At 40.3% G+C, this 23,630-nt stretch overlaps 1 protein-coding gene across 7 annotated transcripts in view; it reads left to right on the plus strand.

Moving 5' to 3' along the window:
* fgfrl1a (fibroblast growth factor receptor like 1a) overlaps positions 1 to 23,630 on the plus strand; it is a 278,796-nt gene that overhangs the window by 115,632 nt on the left and 139,534 nt on the right. For all 7 annotated transcript variants that reach the window (XM_052033864.1, XM_052033825.1, XM_052033883.1 and 4 more), the window contains exon 3: positions 7,306 to 7,578. In XM_052033864.1, coding sequence (XP_051889824.1) covers positions 7,306 to 7,578 — 273 coding nt within the window. The remainder of the gene's footprint in view (positions 1 to 7,305; positions 7,579 to 23,630) is intronic.

Genomic DNA, 23,630 nt, shown 5'->3' on the forward strand with positions numbered 1-23,630 from the left:
TACATAAATTATACCAGATAGTGAAGAAAAAAAGATTGTGCAAAAGAAGACATAAATGCAAAAAAAAAATCAGAATCTGAGACAACTCCATGGTAGTGCAAGAGTTGGTCCATAGTGTTCTGTTGTTGAAGTAGGATTAGGGTTGTGCGGTTCGGTTCTGATGGTTGTTGGTCCATTGAATGATCCCATAGGGTAACTGATATGCAATTGAAGAACAGCCAGAATGTTGAAAGTGTGCTTGTAGTGGACATAATAGGTAGGGTCCCTGACTCTCCTTTCTAGACAGAAAGTACAAGACAGAAAGGGAGAGATGGTTGAAGCAACATAATTTTGAAATAGATGGTTAACTAGATAGGGTGATGAAGTCAAATAAAGAAGACCCCATCTAAGAGTGGTCAAAGAAGTAGCCATATCTTTGGGACTGTGATGGGGAGTCTGAGCACTGAAAACTAAGAACATGAGAAATAGGAGCAGAGTGAACCACTGAGCCCCTCAGGACTGCTTTACTTTTTCAATGGGATCATGGCTAATCCTATGCTTCAGATCCGCTTCCATGCCTAATCCCCAAATCCTCTGATTTCCTCAAGAAACAGCGAAAACCTAACATTCTTGGTGAGGAAGATACACGATGACTGAGTGTCATAGATCAGTGAGGTAGAAATTCCAAAGATGTACAATGAGAGAAATATCTCCTCATAGCAATTCTGGACAGCTGACCTAAATACTAGTTCAGGGCAACTCTGCGATGGGGAATAACCTCTCTGTACCTACTACTTTCTCTGAATCTTGAGTCTTCATGAAATCATCCCCTATCTTTAATGTATCTTGAGGCCAAGTCCGGGAGTGCAATGGAATACTCTCCACTTACCTGGATGTGTGCAGCAACAACAACTTTTTGGAAGCTTGACACCATTCAGGACAAAACGGCCTACTTGAGTGGTACCCTATCCACATTCCAACACCAGTCCGCTGTGTTGTGGTGTGTACCATCTACAGAATACACAGCAGTTATTTATCTAAGCTACTGTGATAGTACCTGCTAAACCTGTGACCTCTAACACCAAGAAGAACAAGGGCAACACTTGCAGGTTCTCTCCAAGTCACACATTCTGACTTGGAAATGCATTGTTGTTCCTTTCTCAAAGTTGAATCGAAGCCCTGGAACTCCTTTCCCAACAGCGTTGTGAGAATACCTTCACCAGTTGTCTGTTGAGGTGCAAAAGCCATCTTCTCAAGCGCATGGAGGGAAGGGAAATATATGTTGACCATGTCGGTGTTGCCCACATCCCAAAAGATTAAGAAATGATAAAAAAAAAGATCTGACTCAATCTCCCCTCATACCACCACTCCCATCCTAGGAATCAATCCAGTGGATCTATATCCAGCATAACATCACTTATGTGTATTGTGAACAGCATAGATTCACGACTGAGCATCATAATACCAATCTTTGCAGAGACTGGTGAATCTCAGGAATCCTTTACCCCAGAAGGTTGTGGTGGTGAGATCACTGGAGGTATTTAAAGAGGACGTAGATCAACTTTTGATAGTTCAGGAAATTGAGGGCTATGGAGAATGGGCACAGAAGAGGAAATGTAGCCTTGGATAGATCATCCATGTTTATATTGGATGGTGGGAAGGGCTTGTGGGGCCGAGTGGCCTACTCCTGCTTCTATTTTCTTGTTTTCTTATGTTCCAGAAATAGTACAGGAAAAGTGGCAAGGAGCTAGATACTCGGAGCAACAACATCTGTTGTGGCTGAAGCATCAAAAGGCTCTCTGAGGAAAAGTATAATGAAAGAGTTGGTTAACGATGGAATGATTTGATAAGAGGGACACAGAATGGAATATGCTTTGAGTCCTGTCAAACAAATTTACTGGAGCTATTCAATGAAAGGACTGACCTCACTGACTACGGAAGTTTATTTGGTGGGATATAGTTTGATGAATTAAAATGTTCTGCAACGTGCCATTTTATTTGTGTTTTGAATATGATGCAAACTTCTCAAGGAGAATGAAAATTGGCTAAACCAGGAAAGCAACGGGTGGTTGTTGAAGTGAAACTAATGACATCCAAGGTGGTCAGTGGTGGGCTAGAACAGAGATCTGTGGTGAGTCAGTGCTGATTACATGGACATTAATGGTATTGCCATTGAGGCAAGAGGTGAGGCTCTCATGATTTGTAGATGATCCTGAATTGGGGAGAGGATATCAAGAGAGAATTTATGACAAGCTTGGTCAGACCATCTGGAATACTGTAAGCAATTTTGGTCTCTATTTTATAAAAAGATTCAGAGATGCTAAACCAACCATATGTAGAGCAAAGTTACTAAAATAGTACCCCAGAACTAATATCGAGAAATTGTCAGCAGGTCAGGCAGCACCTATGGAAACAAAAACAGAGCTAATGTTTTTAGATCAATGGTCCTATGTACTGGAAAAGGTTAGAAGTGAAGAAGTTTTGGATGCAGAGAAAAGGAGGAGGAAAGAACAAACACAACAGGAAAGGCTGTGATAGGATCAATCGTGATCTGATTGAATGCCTTGATGGCCTATGTATCCTATTTTTGCTGTCTTCTCATATCCCTACTAAAGGACAAAAGGGTGATGGAACTGAGACAGGTTAAGAAACAAAGGTGGGGTCTAGAAGTGATCTGAGATTGTTGGACTTAGTTTTGATCCTCAGAGGGCTAGTAAAGTACCCAGTCACAGATGTAGTGAGAAGGAGACACAAGAGACTGCAGATGCTGGAATTTGGAGCAATAAACAATTGGAGGAACTCAGTGGGGTCGAGCAGCATAAGTGGGGGGAAAGGAATTCTTGATGTTTTGGGTCAAAACCCTGCATCAGGCGTAGTGAGAAGACTCCTTCAAATTGCTATCTACATCTGTGGATGATCATACTTTGGTGAAAACCCAAGATATCCTTTCTGCACAAAGGTGCTGTATAAATGTTGCCACAATAGTGAACATCAACTCTAAACATAGCAGGGTGCACTTTACTTCAGATTTCATTCCACCACTGATGTGTAAGTCTTTGGTTCTGTTCGCGCACAGTCAGGTCTTGCTTTGCGCCGTGGAATTGGGTTTACTGGGAGCCAGGTTAAGTCTGCCAGACACACAACCGAGAGAGCCCGTGTGCTGTTTACTTGTTGATAACAGTCTGCATGAGAAATATTGAATTATCCAGCAGCAGCCAAAATAAATAAGATGGTGTTGTTTACGAATGGAACAACTTTGATTAAGAGGTGGAGGCTGCAGTCAGCACATGCTAGTGACTAACAATGTATTAGTTTGAGCTGGCTTCGAACCTGTGTCCCCTCTGGTGAAAGACCAATGTGCCGAGCCACTGCTACCTAATTACACACTGTATTTCCAAAGTCCTGCTGCTGCTTTTGATTAAAAGACAAAACCGTCTTTAGTGTATACATGAATTTCTGGCTCGCAAATATGATTTGGCACTTTTAAACACATACACCAATATTCAAAGCAAACGGCAATGCCGAGGGACCTTTGATACTTGGAACTGTATTCTCTTTCACACTTGTAATTCAAAAACTATACTTCTTCCATGAAGAGCTGATGGAATATTTCTCAAGAATAAGGTAGTGGGATAAAGGTTCTTTAGTCAGGAGGAGCCAGCAATCAGCAATTAAGGAAAGGGCAGGAGTGGAGGGCAGGAGGGGTGTTGTGAGGGCGTGGGGTTGGTGAGAGGGAGTTTATGCACGCACTGTAGATGCGCACAGGGTGGAAACGTTCATCCAGATGGCTTGCATCAATGAAAACTGTAGAGGGATAATTACGCTGCCCGGAGGTCCTCACTTTTTCATCTTGTTCAGTATTTCATAAAGGACTGTCAAACAAGTCGAAACGTAATCGTTCCTGGATGTGGGCATGTTAGCAAACACAGCACAGAACATGTGTCCTTTTGAAGTGGCTGCTGGTGACTCTCGAATTCTATGCTTCTGGACTCCATTCATTCAGATTAATTCTTCTGGTGCTTTCTTAACTGCAATGTAGAGCACTGCAGCTGGTCTATCTGCCCCATCTGGCAAACGCAACCCTCACATTACAACTTTATTTACTTTACGCTCAGAAGCATGCACATAAAATGGATCATTCCAAGCCATTCATCTTTGCCCTTGAAAATTTTCAGCCCAGTCACGTAACATGGAGCTCCAAGGTTAGAGCTGGCCCACCAACCATGTTACAGAGGTCTTTGGGGTCGCTCTTTAGGCGAGGCTTGAATTATCGAGAAGATTCTCTGTGAGATGCAGTTCATGAGACTCTGGGTGCTCAAATTTCCCATTTGCCTTCAGAACTTACTGGGCTTTTTTCTTGCTGCAGGGTAGTAATGGACTCCCAATTTGTAAACATTAAACATTCAAAGCTATCAGATATCTATTCCTCTGAGGGGGAAGTTCAAATCATTGAAACAGGTGAGAAAAGACTATCATTAGGTGTCAAGAGCTTTTGCTCTTTCCCCATTGCCCTGTGAATTTCCACACAAACTTATTTTTTCAATTTCCCATTTTGCTAGTCAGTATCTTGAATCTGTTTTCACCATCTTTTCAAGGGGTGCATTCTACAAGACTCCGTGGAAGAAGTGCTGTCCATATATCATATGTGATAAACCTGTTGTGGCAATGTTGTCGATGATGGTTTGGAGCTCATCACCTGTTTTATCTTATCTGTGGCAAAGAATTACTCAGCTTGATTAATAATTGCCTATCAATTGTAACCCTAAAGGGATTAAGAGTCAACTAATCCTCTGTGCAATCCAATATTCTTGCTGGCAAATATTTGTGTGCGTACGTGAATGTGTGCATGTGTGCTAGATGGTTGAAGAAAGAATTGGATTTGGTCAAAGTACATGAAAAATCCAACAAGGAAATAGGTCAGTTCACCCAGATCATTATAGGATTGGCTGTCTATTATCCTTGAGCCTGATATTAGACAGAAATTGAACTATATATTGGGCTGGGTGGATTCTAGGTGTCCACGGTAGCATTGTCTGTTCTGAGCTACCGTACATAGCAAGTTTCTACCGCATCGCATCGTAGCACAAGATTCCTATGGTAGCAATAAGGAAGTAGTCATCTCAGTAAACGTGAGATATAATACATACAAGGTTTGCATTTTGTATCTATAAGATATATGACATTCAGGTTGGCTGGTGATACATATTCCTTTGGAATTCTTTTACAAATGGAGTGAATTAGTGTTCATAGCTGGGGCCCCAATTTGCATTAATGAGGTTAAATACAGTCTGTAACTGGGCAAATTATTTGCAGGTGAAACTAAATACAAGTAAATATTTTATCAAGTAAAGAAACTGGACATTACAAATAAATTACTCTGAATGAAATAAGTCTAAGTTTGTTGGTAGATTCAACAAGTGATATGTCATAATGCCATGGAGCAAATGTTTGGAAATTGAATGGAACTGAAAAATAAATATAAATTGGAGATAAACCATACCTTGGTCAAGCTGCATCTTGAATACTGTATTCAGTATCTGCATCAAAATGTAAGGGAAATATATGTTCAAGGTATGAAGGAAGTGCAGAGAAAAAGCCCCCAGGCTGACCCCCACAGCATAATCTAAGCAAAGGTAATCAAGAGCATAACTTCAAGGAATGTCTTAATCTGAGAACAAATGGACATGGAGCTAATTTTGGTGAATAGGCTGTTTAAAATAATGCAACGAGAAAACTTTTAATGCAAGCTGTTTGCACATTTTGATTGTTCTTCCAGATGTGGTAGACCTAAGGATTATAAAAACCAATTAGATGATGTCACTGGGGAAAAGGAGGGGGAAGGGTGGAATTCAATGTAATTTGTATATTTTTCTGCCCTTCACTGTGATTGAAGCTTTATCCTTTGTTTTTGTAAACAGGATAATTAACAGAAAAATGTACATAAAATGTATTGTCCATTATTTCCATAATCCAAAAGATTTTGTATTTATTTTTCCTGAATGGTGCACTATTATAATCATTTTATGTAATCTTGCACTGTGAGAGAATTTAAATAGCAGGGATTGAAGTGCAAAGACACTGTGTTAAAAGGAGAATTTACGAAAAGAAAGCCTATAACCAGCAGTCCACTGCGAGTACCGACACCTTGAGAAGCATCTGCTTTTAGAGTAACTGAGTGCCAAGCCTGGTTACGACACTGGTTTTTAAAATATTTTTATTAGTATGATTGGCAATTGTGGATAAAATCACTGTATGGTTCGTTGCTGAATTATCCAGACAAGGCAGATTTGACCAGCCTTCTAAGTAGAATTAGTTGAATTAGGGGGCCCTACGATTGGCCTCTGCTTCATTCAGTTGCGTGGATAGAAAATTGCTGAAGGTGTTTTTTAATTTGTTCTTGAAAACTACACAACAATGGCTTGGCTGCATTTATTGCCTATCACTTGTTACCTTAAGGGGATTAAGAGTCAACTAATCCTGAGTGCAATCCAATATCTTTGCTGGCAAATATGTTTGTGCGTGCGTGTGTGTTAGTTGGCTGAAGAAGGAATTGGATTTGGTCAAATTACATGTAAATTACAACATGGAAATAGGTTGCTGTTTATACTCCACAGCAGCAGAAATTCAAATTCCATGTGCTGCCTGTTTTAATACCCATTATCATGCTTCAACCACCATCCAACCCCGTTTCAAAAGTTAAACACTAACACTGGTAGTACATGCGCCTCGCCCCCAAATGAGGTGTTTCTCTTGGTCCCCCTCTCATTCCTCTAGCATTCAATGCTTTCAGTGCTCTCTTACCCTGGACCTCGAGAGCTATCCCTTTCCTTCTACTTTGCCCCAAGCTGTCATAACTTTGAATACATCTATCAAACCTCCTCTTAATCCCCAATGTGCTAATGAGAAACATCCTACACTGGTATGCTAAGTGAGGTGTTCATACATACTTTCATAGGTGGCTCTCACACTTCGGATATCATCATCTAAGATCATAATCCACAGTGTTAAAAATATTGAAATAAAAGGTAATCATTTCAATCTGGTTTTAAATATTCATGAGCATGTGATAATCAGCAGTTGTCCTTCAAAACCAGCATTTCATTGTATTTATAACAATTTGCTCCTTAAATTGATGGCCTGGCTGGAACACACCTGGGCCTTGACAACAGAATAATACAGATGGTGTTATCTGGTGAAATCCCTCTGCCATTATAAACTTCTCAGTTAAAGTGTACAATGTCACAAGGAGTGTATTTTAAAGTGCACTTTGACACACAGTCATCTCCTTTCGGCCACTGTACCAACTGCTCTTTCCCATTTCCTCAGGTCCACCGCAGATTTCAGAAAGAGTGATCAACCGCCAGACAGTGAGGTTAGGTCGGACAATCAAGCTGCCATGTCCTGTGGAAGGAGATCCCCCACCACTGACTATGTGGACAAAAGATGGCCGCACCATTCACAGTGGTTGGACGCGGTTTCGAGTCCTCCGGCAAGGTCTGAAAATCAAAGAGGTGGAAGCTGAAGATGCTGGAACGTACATCTGCAAGGCTACTAATGGTTTTGGCAGCATCAACCTCAACTACACACTCATTGTGATTAGTAAGTACTGAGTAAAACAGGAAGCTGCTTTGTTTTCTTTTCTGCTTCATCTAGTATGGTTGTCCTCTATTAAGGAGGACTGAGGCATTAATTTTCCATTTGTATGTTCCAGCTCGCCTAGTTAAACTCAACTGCATTATTCTGTACTTTGTTGTTGATTACTTCACAGATGCTAGCCAAAGTCAGCATGAAGTCCATTTATCACTGAAGGCTGTCAACCTTAGAGGAAGGTTTTGCCATACAGCTTAAAATGGGCGTTCTTTGTTCAGAGCTCAAGAAATGCAGAATGAGTTATGCTATAACAAAGTGCACTGCTCTGCACCAATGAGTTACTGCTTCTTTAAGGATCAGAAGGAGGGTATAGCTGCAAATTGTTGAGTCCATAAAGAAGCCTTGTCCTCAATTTACAAATTGTAACATTTCTATTTTACTTCTTCTTCACTTCATTTTTTTATTGTGTTATTGCTGTTTTAAACCAAGCTGCTCCTGAATGCACATTAGTAATCTTGGTTTGTCTAGTGTGCAGTGCACATTCTCTCCTTTTTGGGTCACACCCACTTGCAACAGCTAAGTCTTATTCTACTGGAATTAAACCAATTAAAACCCTCAGGCTACCAGGGTAGAAGACACGTAAGAAGACTGGTGGAATCATCTCATCTTGATTTATTTAGTCTGTTTGTCCAGTAGAATCCATTGGTGTAACTGGGACAACAAACAATTTGCTGGAGGAACTCAGTAGGTCAAGCAGCATCTGTGGAGGGAAAGGAATTGTTGATGTTTCCGGTTGAAACCCTGCATCAGGAATGAGAGGGGAGATGGCCTGTATAAAGAGGAGAAGGGGAGGGATGTGACAGGAGCCTGAGGTGATTGGTGGACTGAGGAGGGGTGACAGATGATGGGCAGGTTGCTCCAGGTGGGGTGGGTAGAATTGGGATACAGTGGCAGGTGGATGATAGGTGTATACTGGGACCCTGATATCTAGTTAATCTAGCAAATGTCCTTTATGATGCTTCAGGATTCTGGTTGGAGCAAGATTTCCGAACCACTTGTAAAATAACAGAAACAACCAATAATACTTGTGCTGTAATACTCCTGAACTTGACCTGCCTTTTACACTCACATTAATTTTTGTTTAATTCTTTCATGGGATCTGGGCATCACTGGTAAGGCTGACATTCCAAGTGGAACTTGAAGTGAGTGGTTAGCTGGACTATTTCTGCAGACACTTAAGAGTAAACCATATTGTTGTGGGTCTGGGATCATACATTGGCCAGACAGAGTAAGGATGGCAGAATGGGGCGGGTGAACAAAGTGAACTTTTATCAGATATCTGTTATGGTAACCATGAATAGTAGGTCTTTCTTATTTCAGATTTATTTGTATTTAATTAACTAAATTTGAATTCCCATTTTCCATGAGGGGGATGTGATCTTATACTTTGGTTCATTAGTTGAAGCCTCTGGATGACCAGTCTATCACAATGCTAGTATATCCCCATGGTGGGATGGTTAAGGGGTTGTACCTCTGTCTCTGCTTCTTCTGGACCTCAGTCTCCCACATTAAGGGCTTCAACAATGTCAGTGTTAAGCTGGAGACTTATTTAAGGTGCAAGGGGAAAGATTTAATAGGACCTTGAGGGGCAACATCTTTAACACAAAAGGTAGTATGCAAGTGGAATCCGCTGCCAGAGGAAATGGTCGAGGCAGGTACAATAACAACTTTTAAGAGACAGTTAGACAGGTACATGGATAGGAAAGGTTTAGGAGATTATGGGCCAAATGCTAGCAAATAGGACCAGCTTGTGTGGGCATCTTGGTTGGCATGAACCATAGAACCATAGAACACTACAGCACAGAAAACAAGCCATTCGGCCCTTCTAGTCTGTGCCGAAACATTATTCCGCTAGTCCCATTTACCTGTACCCAGTCCATACCCCTCCAGACCTCTCCCGTCCATGTATCTATCCAATTTATTCTTAAAACTCAAGAGTGAGCCCGCATTCACTACATCAGATGGCAGCCTGTTTCATGCTCCCACCACTCTTTGAGTGAAGAAGTTCCCCCTAATGTTCCCCTTAAACCTTTCCCCTTTCACCCTAAAGCCATGTCCTCTCGTACTTATCACTCCTAATCTAGGTGGAAAGAGCCTACTCGCATTAACTCTATACCCCTCATAATTTTGTAAACCTCTATCAAATCTCCCCTCATTCTTTTGCACTCCAAGGAATAAAGTCCTAACCTATTCAATCTTTCTCTGTAACTCAACTCCTGAAGACCCGGCAACATTCTAGTGAATCTCCTCTACACTCTTTCAAACTTACAAATATCCTTCCTATAGTTAGGTGACCAGAACTGCACACAATACTACAAATTTGGCCTCACCAATGTCTTATACAACCTCACCATAACATCCCAACTCCTACACTCAATACTTTGATTTATGAATGCCAGGATGCCAAAAGCCCTTTTTACAACCCTGTCTACCTGTGATGCCACTTTCGTGGATTTATGTATCTGAACTCGCAGATCCCTTTGTTCCTCTGCACTCCTCAATGCCCTACCATTTACTGTGTATGTCCTACCTTGATTTGTCCTTCCAAAATGCAACACCTCACACTTGTCTGCATTAAGTTCCATCTGCCATTTTCTGGCCCATTCTTCCAGTTGGTTCAGATCCCTCTTAAGGCTTTGAAAGCCTTCCTCGCTGTCCACTACGCCGCCAATCTTAGTGTCATCAGCAAACTTGCTGATCCAGCTTACTACATTATCATCTAGATCATTGATATAGACAACAAACAACAATGGCCCCAGCACAGATCCCTGAGGCACACCACTAGTCACAGGCCTCCAGTCTGAGAAACAATCATCCACTACCACTCTCTGTCTTCTCCCACACAGCCAATTTCAAATCCAGTTTACAACTTTTCCCATGGATACCTAGTGACTGAACCTTCTGAACTAACCTCCCATGTGGGACCTTGTCAAAGGCCTTATGTAGACAACATCCACATCCATGTAGACAACATCCACAACCTTTCCTTCATCTACTTTCTTGGTAACCTCCTCGAAAAACTCCACAAGATTCGTTAAACATGATCTACCACGCACAAAGCCATGCTGACTATCCTTAATCAGCCCTTGACTGTCCAAATACTTGTATATCCGATCTCTCAGAACACCTACCAATAATTTACCTACTACTAATGTCAGGCTCACCAGCCTGTAATTACCTAGTTTACTTCTAGAACAACATGAGCTATCCTCCAGTCCTCCGGCACTGCACCTGTGGCTAAGGACATTTTAAATATATCTGCCAGGGATCCTGCAATTTCTACACTAGTCTCTCTCAATGTCAGAGGAAATATCTTATCAGGCCCGGGGGATTTATCTACCTTTATTCTCTGTAGGCAGCAAGCACCCCCTCCTCTTTAATCTCTATATGTTCCATGACACTACTGCTTGTTTCCCTTCCTTCCATATCCACTATGCCAGTTTCCTGAGTAAATATTGATGCAAAAAAACTGTTTAAGATCTTCCCCCATCTCCTGAGGCTCCACACATGGATGACCACTCTGATCTTCTAGGGGACCAATTTTGTCCCTTACTATCCTTTTACTCTTAATAAACTTGTAGAAACCCTTCAGGTTTACCTTCACATTATCTGCCAAAGCAACCTCATGTCTTCTTTTTCATGTCTTCTTTTTGCCTTCCTGATTTCCTTTTTTAGTATTTTCTTACATTTTCTTTACTCTTCAAGTACTTCATTTGTTCCTAGTTGCCTATACCTGCTATACACCTCTCTCTTTTTCTTAACTAGATCTCCAATATCCCTTGAAAACCAAGGTTCCCTATGCTTGTTAACTTTGCCTTTAATCCTGGCAGGAACATGCAAACTCTGCACTCTCAAAATTTCACCTTTGAAGGCCTTCCACTTACTGAACACATCCTTGCCAGAAAATAACTTATCCCAATCCAATCTTCCCAGATCCTTTCTCATTTCCACAAAATTGGCCTTTCTCCAATTTAGAACCTCAACTCGAGGACCAGACCTGTCCTTATCCATAATTAACTTGAAACTAATGACATTATAGTCACTGGACCCAAAACCCAGTTGGGCCGAAGGGCCTGTTTCCGTGCTGTATGACTCTATGACTCCCGCATATGGCAAAGTTTATTTTTAAGCCCAGGAGGCGACAGTGGGGCCTGAAAACACCTCATTTTATTCCCTGTTGCTTGGCGTCTGGCCCTGTGAGGTGGATTGGTCAGTAACTGAGGTTCTTCCTGAACACATTGAACAGAGATTGGCCTGCAATAGTTCCCAGTACTGGGTATGATGGTGAGCCATGAAACCCACCCTCAGGGGATTTCTGAAATTCCCCTTTACAGGGGATGTTTTACTGGGATGTAGAACACTTCTTTCACAAATCTGCACATCATGCATGTGATTTGGGGAAGGAAAGACTGAAATTAAAGGAACGTTTTTAGTAGATATTTGAGATTCAACAGCTAAGAATCATAACTACCTCATGGAAAATTACAGGGGGCATCTTTGCTATTGCATTTACAAATAGGCAGTGTGGTGACATTGTTATCTGTGTTGCAAGAAATGTCTCAGTGCTACAGTGAGTGTTGCTAGGTTACTGGCTTTATGCCCTGTACCAAAGTACTAATATAAAAATGAAGTAGGACTGTTTTGGATTTTGCCATGGACCAGGATTAGTCCTTTAATCTTTGCATTCTGGAGAGCTAACTGCATGATAATCAGAAAAGGTGATCTTATGTTTTTAATGAAGTTGCTACACTTATGTAAAAGTGAGTGGGACTCATTGCCAAGCTGTGTAATGTTCTGGAGGAGTGAGCAACAGTCATATTGAAATAGGGAGCTTCACTTCGATATTGTACCTGCCAAAGGAGGCACTGTGAAATGATTTGTAATGGATGAATCTGTGCTTTAATCCCTTAATTAAACTAATATTTTGTGAACTGCAAAAACTTAAAATCATGTTTCAATAAATGAGAGCTTTTAGGGAATATTTAGTCAAATATAATTTCTAACTTAAATTATTATAATTTCTAAATTAAATATGACTTAAAATAGCTAATATCTGGGTCAATCTCAAATTCTGCCGACAAGATTTATTGTTCAACCTCTCCAAATTAATTATGTTTGCAGAGATTAATCAATTCCCGTCACCAACACCACCATTTTTAATAAGGTTCCATGAACCATGCATTGTAATAAATTTCTGCTGAGAGTAACAACCCCCAATCAAAGTGACTGTAATATACTCTGTTTAAACTATTCCTTGAGGCTATGCTACCTGTAACCTTTTGAATTCTTGGTATTTGTTTCTGCTAAGTGGCTTGTTAACTTGTCTGATCTTCTGCTACTGAGCAGACCAGGCTGCCCTGAGATAGGTGGTATTTTCTGTCCAGTTGACTTAATTTTATTTACTGCTTGGTAATTGAGGGCAAATCCTTTCAGGTCAGAGTTGTTCTTGGGGAATATTTATAATTTCAAAATCTAGTTTATTCCCCAGAGCCTGAGAAACCACAGAAGGCATGGCCCCTGACCTTTAAAACACGGTGGTTTTACATTTCCAGCAAACACCACTTACTTACTTCTTATCTTTAGAACCGTATAAGACATGCTGGATTTGAAACTGACTTAGTACTATTTCATCATTTACTGGACTAGCATGTCACAGAAACTGGAAATAATTGCAAATGTATGTTGAACTAAAATGCTTTCTGCAGATCTATCTATTAATCTACATATTATAAATATATACAGTATATGATATGTGAAATATCCATCAGTATCAATGGTTTGTTGAGCAAATTCATCATGTTGACATTTCTGGACGTCAAAGTGACTCAATTTCTTCCATGTGTTGGAGAAATTGGAAATATTCTTGCTAGTGAAATAAACAAGTAAGTTGTTGGCTGCAGTCTTTCTATAACTATTTTTAATATGCATGATATCTTTTAAAATCTTTTTTTGCTCCCTAATTTTCTCCTCTTTTTAAAAAGATCATTGATCATGGGTTAATTGCAAGTGCCTTGGTTAAGTGGTTGATCTACATGTATGGCGTTAGGTATGGCAGCCAAGGGACAGCCTATTGTCCTCTAGGGCTTGTGAACACACTCACATAATCTCATGTTTTTAAGAAAACCAAAAATGGGGAGTGTGGCTCCAATGCCAATATCAAAATATTGTCTGAACTTGATATTACATCAGTTTTTTTTATATATGATGGGCCCTGAGATATTGGCTATTTTCCCTATGGTTTGGCATGGAAAACTGGAGTAATGATGTCTTTTTTCCACCTCATAGCTTGTTACAACACAGAACAAGCCACAATGGGGAAAATGAGTATGTGGCCCATTAATAATGTGGTGGTGTCAGTATTCTGAACTGGAAAGTTGACAAGGAATTATACTTCTTGGGTGGGTGAACATCATGGCTATAATATGTGGTGTGCTGCAACCTTTGCAAAGATAGAGCCCTAAATATAGGATTAATAGAACATCAAAAATTATCAATGGGCACTCAGTTTTTCTGTTTAATAAAAAGCTTCCTGTCCCTAATCAAATCAGCCATGATATTTCTGAAAGATGCAACAGGTACCAGAGATTGCATGGGCTGCATTTGTCCTGTGGAATGGAGACACATGGACTGAGACTGTCCAGGGAGGTGGTTAAACAATTGTGCTTCTATCTGATCAATAGGTTGGAGAGACAACCTTTAGACCACCCTCCCCTCCCTTGTGGCCTTTTATTTGGTTTCTGTGCCTGTAATGGTAATGAGTGGTTACACCATTTGCCATGACATGAACTAGCGGTGTACTGCTTTATTTGGCTATTCCAGCAGAATATTGACAATGATGTACAATGGCAACACATAACGAGCTTTGCCAATTTGTACAGTAATCTAGGGATTTGGGATTATACTCATGTTTGTAATCGGAAGCCAGCAAAGTCAGATGGTTGAAAGCTGCTTTCTAAGTATCTTTTAGGCAACACCTGAAGCCATAACTTGGCTTCAAAAATTGAATTTAACATTGGAAATTTAACCACGAGAAAAAGGAAGAAGGAGGTTCTGAGAAAAGACATTTATAAAGAGTGTGCTTAATATCTGGAACTAAATCTTTTACAAGTACTACTAAATGGAGCTAATTGGGGTTTTGAAAGGGAATCAAATAGGCACTTGAGGAAAATGCAGGTGGAGGGTGGGATGGTGAGACTCTGCAAAGAGCCTGCAGGGACACATGGACTGAATGGCCTCCTGTGCAGTAATTATTCTGTAATTATAATTAATTACCCACTTCCAATTTACCTTGCCTGTAAAAATGCTTTGAGACATTCTGAGCTGTAGTACAACCACAAGAGCAGCAAGACTATTCTTTTTTGTACTTCATTCAGAAATGCCATTACTTTTTCATATTCATTTGCAGGATGTGGCCAACACTGGCAATGCAACATTCCCAAGTTTTCTGCTGACAGAGAACTAAGTAGGAATATGAGTGGTGATGAGGATTCAAAGTTGCCACAAGTTAACAGAGTCAAGCAAAATGAGCGACAACATGGCAGATCAAGTCCAGTGCGGAAAGATGAGGTTAACCACATCAGTTAAAAAAAAGACAGATATATTGAGTACTTTAAAAGGTGAGAGAATGGGAAATATTGATGTTCAAAGGGACCTGGGTGCCATTGTACCCAAATCGCTGAATGCTAACTTGTGGGTACAACAGGCAATTAGGAAGGCAAATTTGTTGTTCTTTATTGCAAGAGGATTCGAGTATAAAAGAAAAGATGTCTTAATACAATTATATAGAGACTCAGTGAGATCATGTATGGTGTATTGTATACAAATTACCCAAAAGAGGAATTACTTGTCAAGGGAGGAACGTAACAGATTCACCAGACTGGTACCAGGGATGTTGGGCCCTTCATATAGGAGAGATTGAGCAGGCTGGGACTCAATTTTATAGAGTTTAGATGGTTGAAAGGTGACCTCATTAAAACATCAAAAATTCTGAGAAGGCTTGGAAAGGAAGGTATGATGAGAATGTTTCTCCTGGCAAAGGAGTCTAGAATTGAGGGCTACAATTTCAAAATAAAGGAAAGGCTATGTAGGACTGAGATGAAAAGAAATTTCTCCTCTCAGAGGGTGGTGGATCTTTGGAATTCTATATCTCAGATAGCTATGGAGGATCAGTCATTAAGTTAATTCAAAACAATGATTGATAGATTTGTTTCTGGATTTTAAAGAATTGAGGGAAACGGGGTAAAGGGCAGAAAAATGGTGTTTGAGGTAGGAGATCAGCCATGATCTTGTTTACTGATGTAGCAGGCTTGACGGGCCAGATAACCTGCTCCTTCTCCTATTTGCGATGTGCTTAGGCTTTCTTTCGTTGCCCACCCCGAAATGACTTTGAAGTGGATGGTTGCTATGCCATTTCAGGGGCATTTTGGAGATCACTTTGGTCTGGGGTCACATATGGGTCAGATTGGCTACAATAAGCAAATTTCCTCCCTAAAAGGATATAAGTGAATGAGATGTTTTTATAATGATACAAAATGTTATTTAGACAATTTACAAATTTTAATCTCACGTTATTTAATTGGCCAAATTTAGACTTCCAAGAATCAATTGTGAGTTTGAATTTACATCTCCAGAATGTTAGTCAGGACACTGGATTGCCTAGTTAGTGATTTAACCATTACATGAACCAAAAGTGTTTTCATTCCATTACTGTGGGGTTCATTTAGCATTGATAATGTGAAATTTTACACACCGATTGCCACATTTCTCAACGTATCCCTTCAAGTTACAATTTAATTTTGCAGAGCTATTCCCAGTAAGAGGACAGAGCTTTGACAGCTGGCTGCTGGAAGTTTATACGTTGTGCATGGGAACTGTTCCTCAATCCAAGGATCACTATTGGGACAAAGCACAAACATATCCATGCCCAAATCAGAGCACAAAGTGAACCTGGACAAATAGTCTGCCAACACATTGATAGAGTTCACAGGAGTAGGAATGTAAGGGGTATGATTCGTAAGTTTGTAGATGACACAAAAATTGGTGGAGTTGTAGATAAGAAAAGGGTTGCTTAAAGAAACAACAGGACATAGATCATCTGGGAAACTGGGCAGTACAGCAACAGATGGAATTTAATCCAGACAAGTGTGAGGTCAAATTCTGTTCGGACATATAGAGTAAATGGCAGGGACTTTAGGAGCATTGATGTACAGAGAGACCTTCGGGTGCAAGTCCATAGCTCCCTGAACGTGGCAACACAAGTGGATTGGGCAGTGAAGGCTTTTGGAATGCTTGTCTCTGTAGGCCGAGGCATTAAGTATAAGAGTTGGAATGTCATGTTGCAGTTGTAAAAAACATTGGTTGGACTGCACTTAGTGTATTGTGTAAAGTACAGGTTGCCACACTACAGGAAAGATGTGGAAGCAACAGAGAGAGTGCAGAATGGATTCACCAGGATGCTGCTTTGAATGGAGGACTGTAGTTAAAGGAGATTGGATAGGCTGGGGTTATCCTCACTGTAATGGGGGTGGTTGAGGTTTATAAAATTATGAAGGGTGTAGATAGGATAGTCAGGATCTCACATTCAAAAGGCATTTGGACAGGTACCTTGATAGGAAAGGAGTAGAGGGATACAAGCCTATTGCAGGCAAATTGGACTAGCATACAGAGGCATCATTGTTTGACATGGACGAGGTGGGCTGTAAGGGTCCGTTTCTGTGCTGTACGTTTCTTCGATTCTATGAACTAGAAACCAGAGGTTACCAATACTTGTTAACCCTACAGTGTAAGCAGTAGAAGAGGAGGAAGCCTGGAAGGAGAAAATAGAAATGATGAAAAAACACGTCCAATATATTAAAAAGATAATAATTTGTTAAGGATCGAGAAAGCTTTTTATTTGCAATCTTACCAGGCAAACCTGGCAATCTTAGCACCAAGCTACTCAATGGTAAACCATCTCATCATCAAATCACTTAATTTTAGCAGTGTCTTGGCCTATTGAATGACACATTTGCAGCACCACATAAACCCTGTCTTTCTTTGTCCAGATGGAGCCATGAAGTGGTGTGAAGAATTTTCTGCAATGTTAAAAGCCACACAAATAACTCTCATAGCTACACTGAGTGCCAGTTCAGAGAGTGTGAAAATTCCATGACTATAACAGACTTTGGCCTTCATTCCAAATAGACGCACACAGCAGCCAAATGAAAAACAGTTTACTAGCAGTTTAAAGACTATGGATATAAACACACTCATCCTGGAGGGAGTGACAACGTGCTATTGCTCATATTAGCTCAGCTTCTTTATCACCTGAGAGATCCATAGTATTTGCAAGGGACAAATGGAAAGAGCTTTTATAAGAAAATAGGAATTGGTGGAGACCATTTGAACCACTGTAGTTATATCATTCAATGAGATCATGTCTAATCTGTGACTCAGTTCCATATACCTGCCATTGTCCCATATCCGTGAATGCATTTGGTTATCAGAAAACTATCAAAGATTAAAAACTGACCTAGCATCAGTTAGTTTGCATGCTAAATTTCCATAATCTTTGCTTTTAGCAAGCTTTCTTACCTTCACTTCTGAAGGATTGATTTGCACCCTAAATCCAAGATTCTCCTGACAGCAAAATTTCTTTTTCTCTAGCCACATCATTATTTCCTCTTAAAGCCTACAAAACTTTGATCAAATCATTCCATAACTTTAAAAACGCTAAGGAATATGGTTCTAGTTTCTGTAATTTTCCCCTGCAGTTTAGGTATCATCGTAGTAAATCCATGCTGCACTCGCTCCAAGGACAAAATATCCTTCCTAAGTTGTGATGCTCAAAACTGCTCATCATATTCCAGGAGTGGTCAAACCAGAGCTGTTTTTGTTTCGTTTTGCTGTTGCACAATCTCTGTTTTATTGTGCTCAAATCCTTCCGCTAAAAGATCAACATACCATTAGCTTTTTTGATTATTTTCTGTCACTGTCCATGATATTTTAATTATTAGTCTAAATTATGTTTTTAGATAGCCACTCCTTTTGGCTTTCCACCATTTAGAAAGTATTCTGAAAAGCTGATAAAGAAACCATTTCCCATCTGCCGTCAATAACTGAGTTATTTACTTGTAAATTGTACCGCAACTAAAGGTGAGAGGTAGATGCTCAGGACAGATGAACAGACAAATGTTTCTGCTGCTCTACTCTTAGTGGCATAGAACTAGTTTGGCATTCACTGCCTCAGCATTGAGAGAGCAAGATGTTCCTGTAATTTTATAGTGGATTCAAACTAAACCTGTTACAAATGTAGGTCTTGTCATTTCTAGTGGAAGCACCCTTTTAACAGAACAGCAACTTTATTAGTTACTGCCCATTAACCAATTGACGCTAATATTTAACTGTTTGAAGGGCAAAGTCTCATTCCTAAGGGTATAAATTGCGCAGCACATGTATTTTTTAAGTCAATTTTATTTTTAATGTTTTCCCTTTTCATTTCTCCTAATTCTCTGTCTCTCTCTCTCTCCCCTCCCTCCTCTCTCTCCCCTCCCTCCTCCCTCCTCTCTCTACCCCTCCTCCTCCCCCTCTCTCTCCCCTCTCCTCACTCTCCCCTCCTTCATTCTCTCTCTCCCCTCCCTCCTTTTCTCTCTCTCCCCCTCCCTCTTCTCTCTCTCCCTCCCTCCTCTCTCCCACTCCCTCCTCCTTTTCTCTCTCCCCTTCCCTCCTTTCTCCCCCTCCCTCCTCTCTCTCACCTCCCTCCTTTTCTCTTTCTCCCTCCCTCTTTCCCTCTCTCTCCCCTCCCTCTCCTCTTAATTGAAAGTCTCTCATCTATTCTTTCATTATCTTTCGACACCAAATTTGACATTGAACTCACCCACACTATTTTGTGGTTCGTTTTCAATCCAAGGACTGGTTAATTTTCAAACCTCTGGCTTGATTGGTTAATGAGATACCATGTTGCTTCATCAGGTCTCAACTTTCCTGTTAATCCCAATGCACCTTCTCAGATTTCTATTCCAGCAAGATGCCACACAAAAAATAATGCTAAAATATAAATGCACACAGGCATGCTGTTGTTAGGTACCTAGCCACAGCTAAATCTGGGCCATTAGTTTTCTTATTCACTCCCTGGCTGTGAGCATTGCTGGCTAGGCCAACATTTATTGCTCATTCCTAACTGGCCCTATGTTGAGTGGTCTGCTATGCGATTTGAGAAGGCAATTGAGAGTCAAATACATTGCTGTGGGTCTGGAGTTGCATATAGGTAAGACCGGTTAAGGATAGCAGATTTTCTTCTCTGATAGACATTAATGAGCGAGATGTTTTTAATGCCAAACCAGTATTTCATAGTCATGGTTCAGGATCAGACTTATTCCACAATTTTATTTAATTCCTTTGTTGGGGTCGGATTCAAACTCACATCACATTGATAGCCCTACACTCTACACGCTGGTTGACCACTGTTGCAGTCTTGGGCTTTACAGGTTACTAGAAGAAACTTGCATGTATACAACAACACATCCTTCTTTAGGTAAATTCACAGCATTGACTACAGTCAAAAACGCTTTACCATGTCTAAAGTGCATTGGGATGTGTTGAGGTTGTGAAATGTTCTGCAATAAATGCTGGAACGTTTTAACCACATTTAGAGACTCAAACTTAAAATAATTAAAGCAAATGCTGAAGTGAATAGTAGATTTATCAAGGAGAGAGAGAAATTAGATCAGGTGCTGAGCAGAACTCTTAAAGCAACAAAACACTCATGAGGAAAATGACTCATGAAACAAAGGTAGTACAAGATGCTTGGTATAGTAGTTACTGGTGATGGCTAGATTGTTTATATAGGAACGCATTTAATAAAAATACCTGCATATTCACTCGACAGACTGTTACCTACATTTTCCAATTTTGTGGAAGTGTTTCAGCTTCAGCCTTACCTAAGTGAGTTATACAGCCAATGTTGATATAGAGTTGAAGTTCAGAACAGAATTGCAGAGTAATAGTTAATTTAGAGGGGCATTTCCTTTTCACAGTTTAGATTTTAGCTTGTTAGTGTTTAGATGTAGTTTTGCCTGGAATTCATGGTCAGTAATTGTAATCTGTATGTGGATTTGTGGTCTGCAGTTACAGAAAAAACTTGGATTATTAGTTTATAGTTACATTTAAGACTGGGATTGTTAATTTTAAAATTTGCAGTTTAGACTGCGAATGCTGGATTGTGGCTGCATTTTGTGCTTGGCTTATTGGTCTCTGCAGTTGCATATTCACCTGGGATTGTTAGTATCTGCAGTTACAATTTAGACTGGGATTGTTGGTCTCTGAAGTTACAGTTTAGACTGGGATTATAGGTCCCTGCAGTTATAGTTTTTCTTATTCTTAGCCTTACTATTAGAATCACATTACACACACAAGAAAGCAAATCTGATTCCTCCTGCTACTGTAACTGTGACATTAACTTATTTGGTCTCATCTTATCAGAGGTATTCTCTTTGTTCTGCCTATCCATCCCCTATCTTCTCTGCCACTGAAAACTCATTCTTTTTCTCTCTTTCCCATTTCTGACAAAGGGTCTCAGACCTGAAAAGTTACCTGTTTCTCCTTCCACAGATGCTGCCTGATCTACTGAGTGTTTCCAGCATTTTCTGTTTTCATGTCAGATTTCCAGCACCTGCTGTTGTTCTGATATTCAGAGTTTAGACCGGGATTGTTGGTCCTTGCGGTTACAGTTTAATCTCCGCAGGCACAAATTAGGCTGGGATTGCTGGAATTGGAGGTTTTATTTGGATTTTTGTGTCTTTAGTTAGAGTTTATACTTGGAAGATTGGCCTCATTATAGTTTAGTCTGGGACTGTAGGTTTCTAGAGTTACAATTTAGAATAAGATCACTGATTGTGGCTTGGTTTGTGATTTCTTCCCTATAGTTAAAATTTAGCAAGCAGTTGTTTGTTATTGTATGCATTTGACACTGGGAACAATAGTGTCTTGATATTGTTCAGACTGGGATTGTAGGTCAGTTTAGACATAAGACTTGGATGACCAATAATTATTTATGGCAACTTGGGTTTGTTGGTTTTCAACATGTCATCTTCTGATTAAGTTAAAACTTTGCCAAATGTGCTGGTTTACTAGAATTGTTTAGAATCTGCATGTTTGTTGTTAGGAACAGATATGCCTGGAGTGATGGATTTTATTGGATTTTACAATTAGTTGTGTAATGACGCACATAGACAGCTGTTTCTAGCGACAAGAAAAAAAACAAAACTGCATGAAACTATTTCCATAAAACTTAGCCATGTGTGATACATAACAAAATCATATAACCAAGGCACGATGTTTTGAAGGCAGTAGTTTAATCTCATGGGGTTCAAATGATGTTTATAAAGCACTTGAGCTTTGCCCTCTTGGTTTATGAGTGGCCTGAACCCCTCTGTTAGATTAGTGCCTTATAATCACTGCCAGGTATCCATTACTTTCTATATATACTGGCAGATTTACTGATAATCAATTGTAGATTAGCTGCTGATCATCTTGCAGTAGCTGTTTGGCAATCAAGAGCCATTCAAGATGTGCCTGCTGATTACTTAGTGGGTCCACATATCGACATTTGATTCTCAAGAATTCAACCTGTAAAGGATTATTTGCGCAGTATCCTGGAAGAATAACAAACACAACAGTGATTTCAAGTGACCAATTTCATTTCAGGCCCAGACAGTGATGAGAGAATCGTTTGTTTTGGCGGCCCACAATCCGATTGATGACTTGCCATACCTCGAGTGCACGGGATCCCAACAGTAGCGGAGTTCAAAGTTACACCTGTTTATGATTTCCAGGAAAATGGCGAGTTTTCTATTGATGTAAGCGTAAAAAGTGGTTGCCATTTCTTTCCCTGCACACTGTACCCATACCTGGTAATACAAACGACGCCTGACAAGCTGACATATGGCTGGTGTCAATTTGAGGCATGCAGAACATATGGATCTGTTTATTCCACAATCCTTTGCAGATGCTCGGGAGCAGAAGGCAGCTTGTACATCCGTGTGAATATCAAAGTGTGAGCCTGTCCATTTTTCTGATTGATTTAAGACACAAGCTGCACAAAACGTCAGGATTCCTGTCCCCTGTGACCAACCTCTACCCCCGCACCCCACTCGACTCCCCTTCCCTGTTTTTGATCTGAGCGACAGAGGCAACCTGACTTACTGGATTTTAATAAAGTCTGTCTGTGGTGTTGCTTGGGCTTCTGTGCATTGACTGCTTGCAAACCTCTGGCTCACTTCAAGTAACACTTGCACCCAGATGAGTTAAGCAGTAAGTGGAAAATGCTCAGCATGTAGAAGTGCAATGAAGCTGGTTGAGGCTCTGGGTAAGGAGGACTGGCCTGCTAAATGTTTCCATGCCTGCAAGATCTCTTATTCAGCCGTGAACACTATGCTGGCTGGTCTGTCCCTTATCCAGAAGTAATTCATGTAAAATAATCGACATTCCAAGGGCAAATTCCAATAAGTCTTCAAATAGTAAATCCAAACCAAAGCTGACAAGGAGCTCCAATCATCTCCATGATTCATCCTACTCTTGTTAGTTATTGATTACAAAACGTGAAACTTCTGAGTGAGTGATCAGTGAGAGTGCTGTTGCCTGAGACTGCAGGATATGCATTTAAGTCATAAGCTAAAAGCTTGAACATTATGTTCAGGCTGCCATTTCAGCAGAGCACTGCAGGAATGTGGCATTGTTGGTGGTGCTATTTCAATGAGATACAAAACCAAAATACCAGCACTGTTCATCCTTCAAAGATCTCATGGCAGTATTCAAAGCAGATTTCTCCTGGCATCCTGGCCAACAATCATCTCTGAACCAACATCATGAAAACAGATTATCTGATCAATTACCTCATTGCCTTTGAGAGACTTTGTCGTGCAGTGTGCAGTATCCCTGCAGTACAGCAGTGAATACCACTGATAATAATTCATTGGCTGTGAATCTATCTGCTGCACTTTCACATAGCAAATAAATGTAATAAA

The sequence above is a fragment of the Pristis pectinata genome, chromosome 2, assembly GCF_009764475.1.
Source record: "Pristis pectinata isolate sPriPec2 chromosome 2, sPriPec2.1.pri, whole genome shotgun sequence".
Taxonomy (NCBI): domain Eukaryota; kingdom Metazoa; phylum Chordata; class Chondrichthyes; order Rhinopristiformes; family Pristidae; genus Pristis; species Pristis pectinata.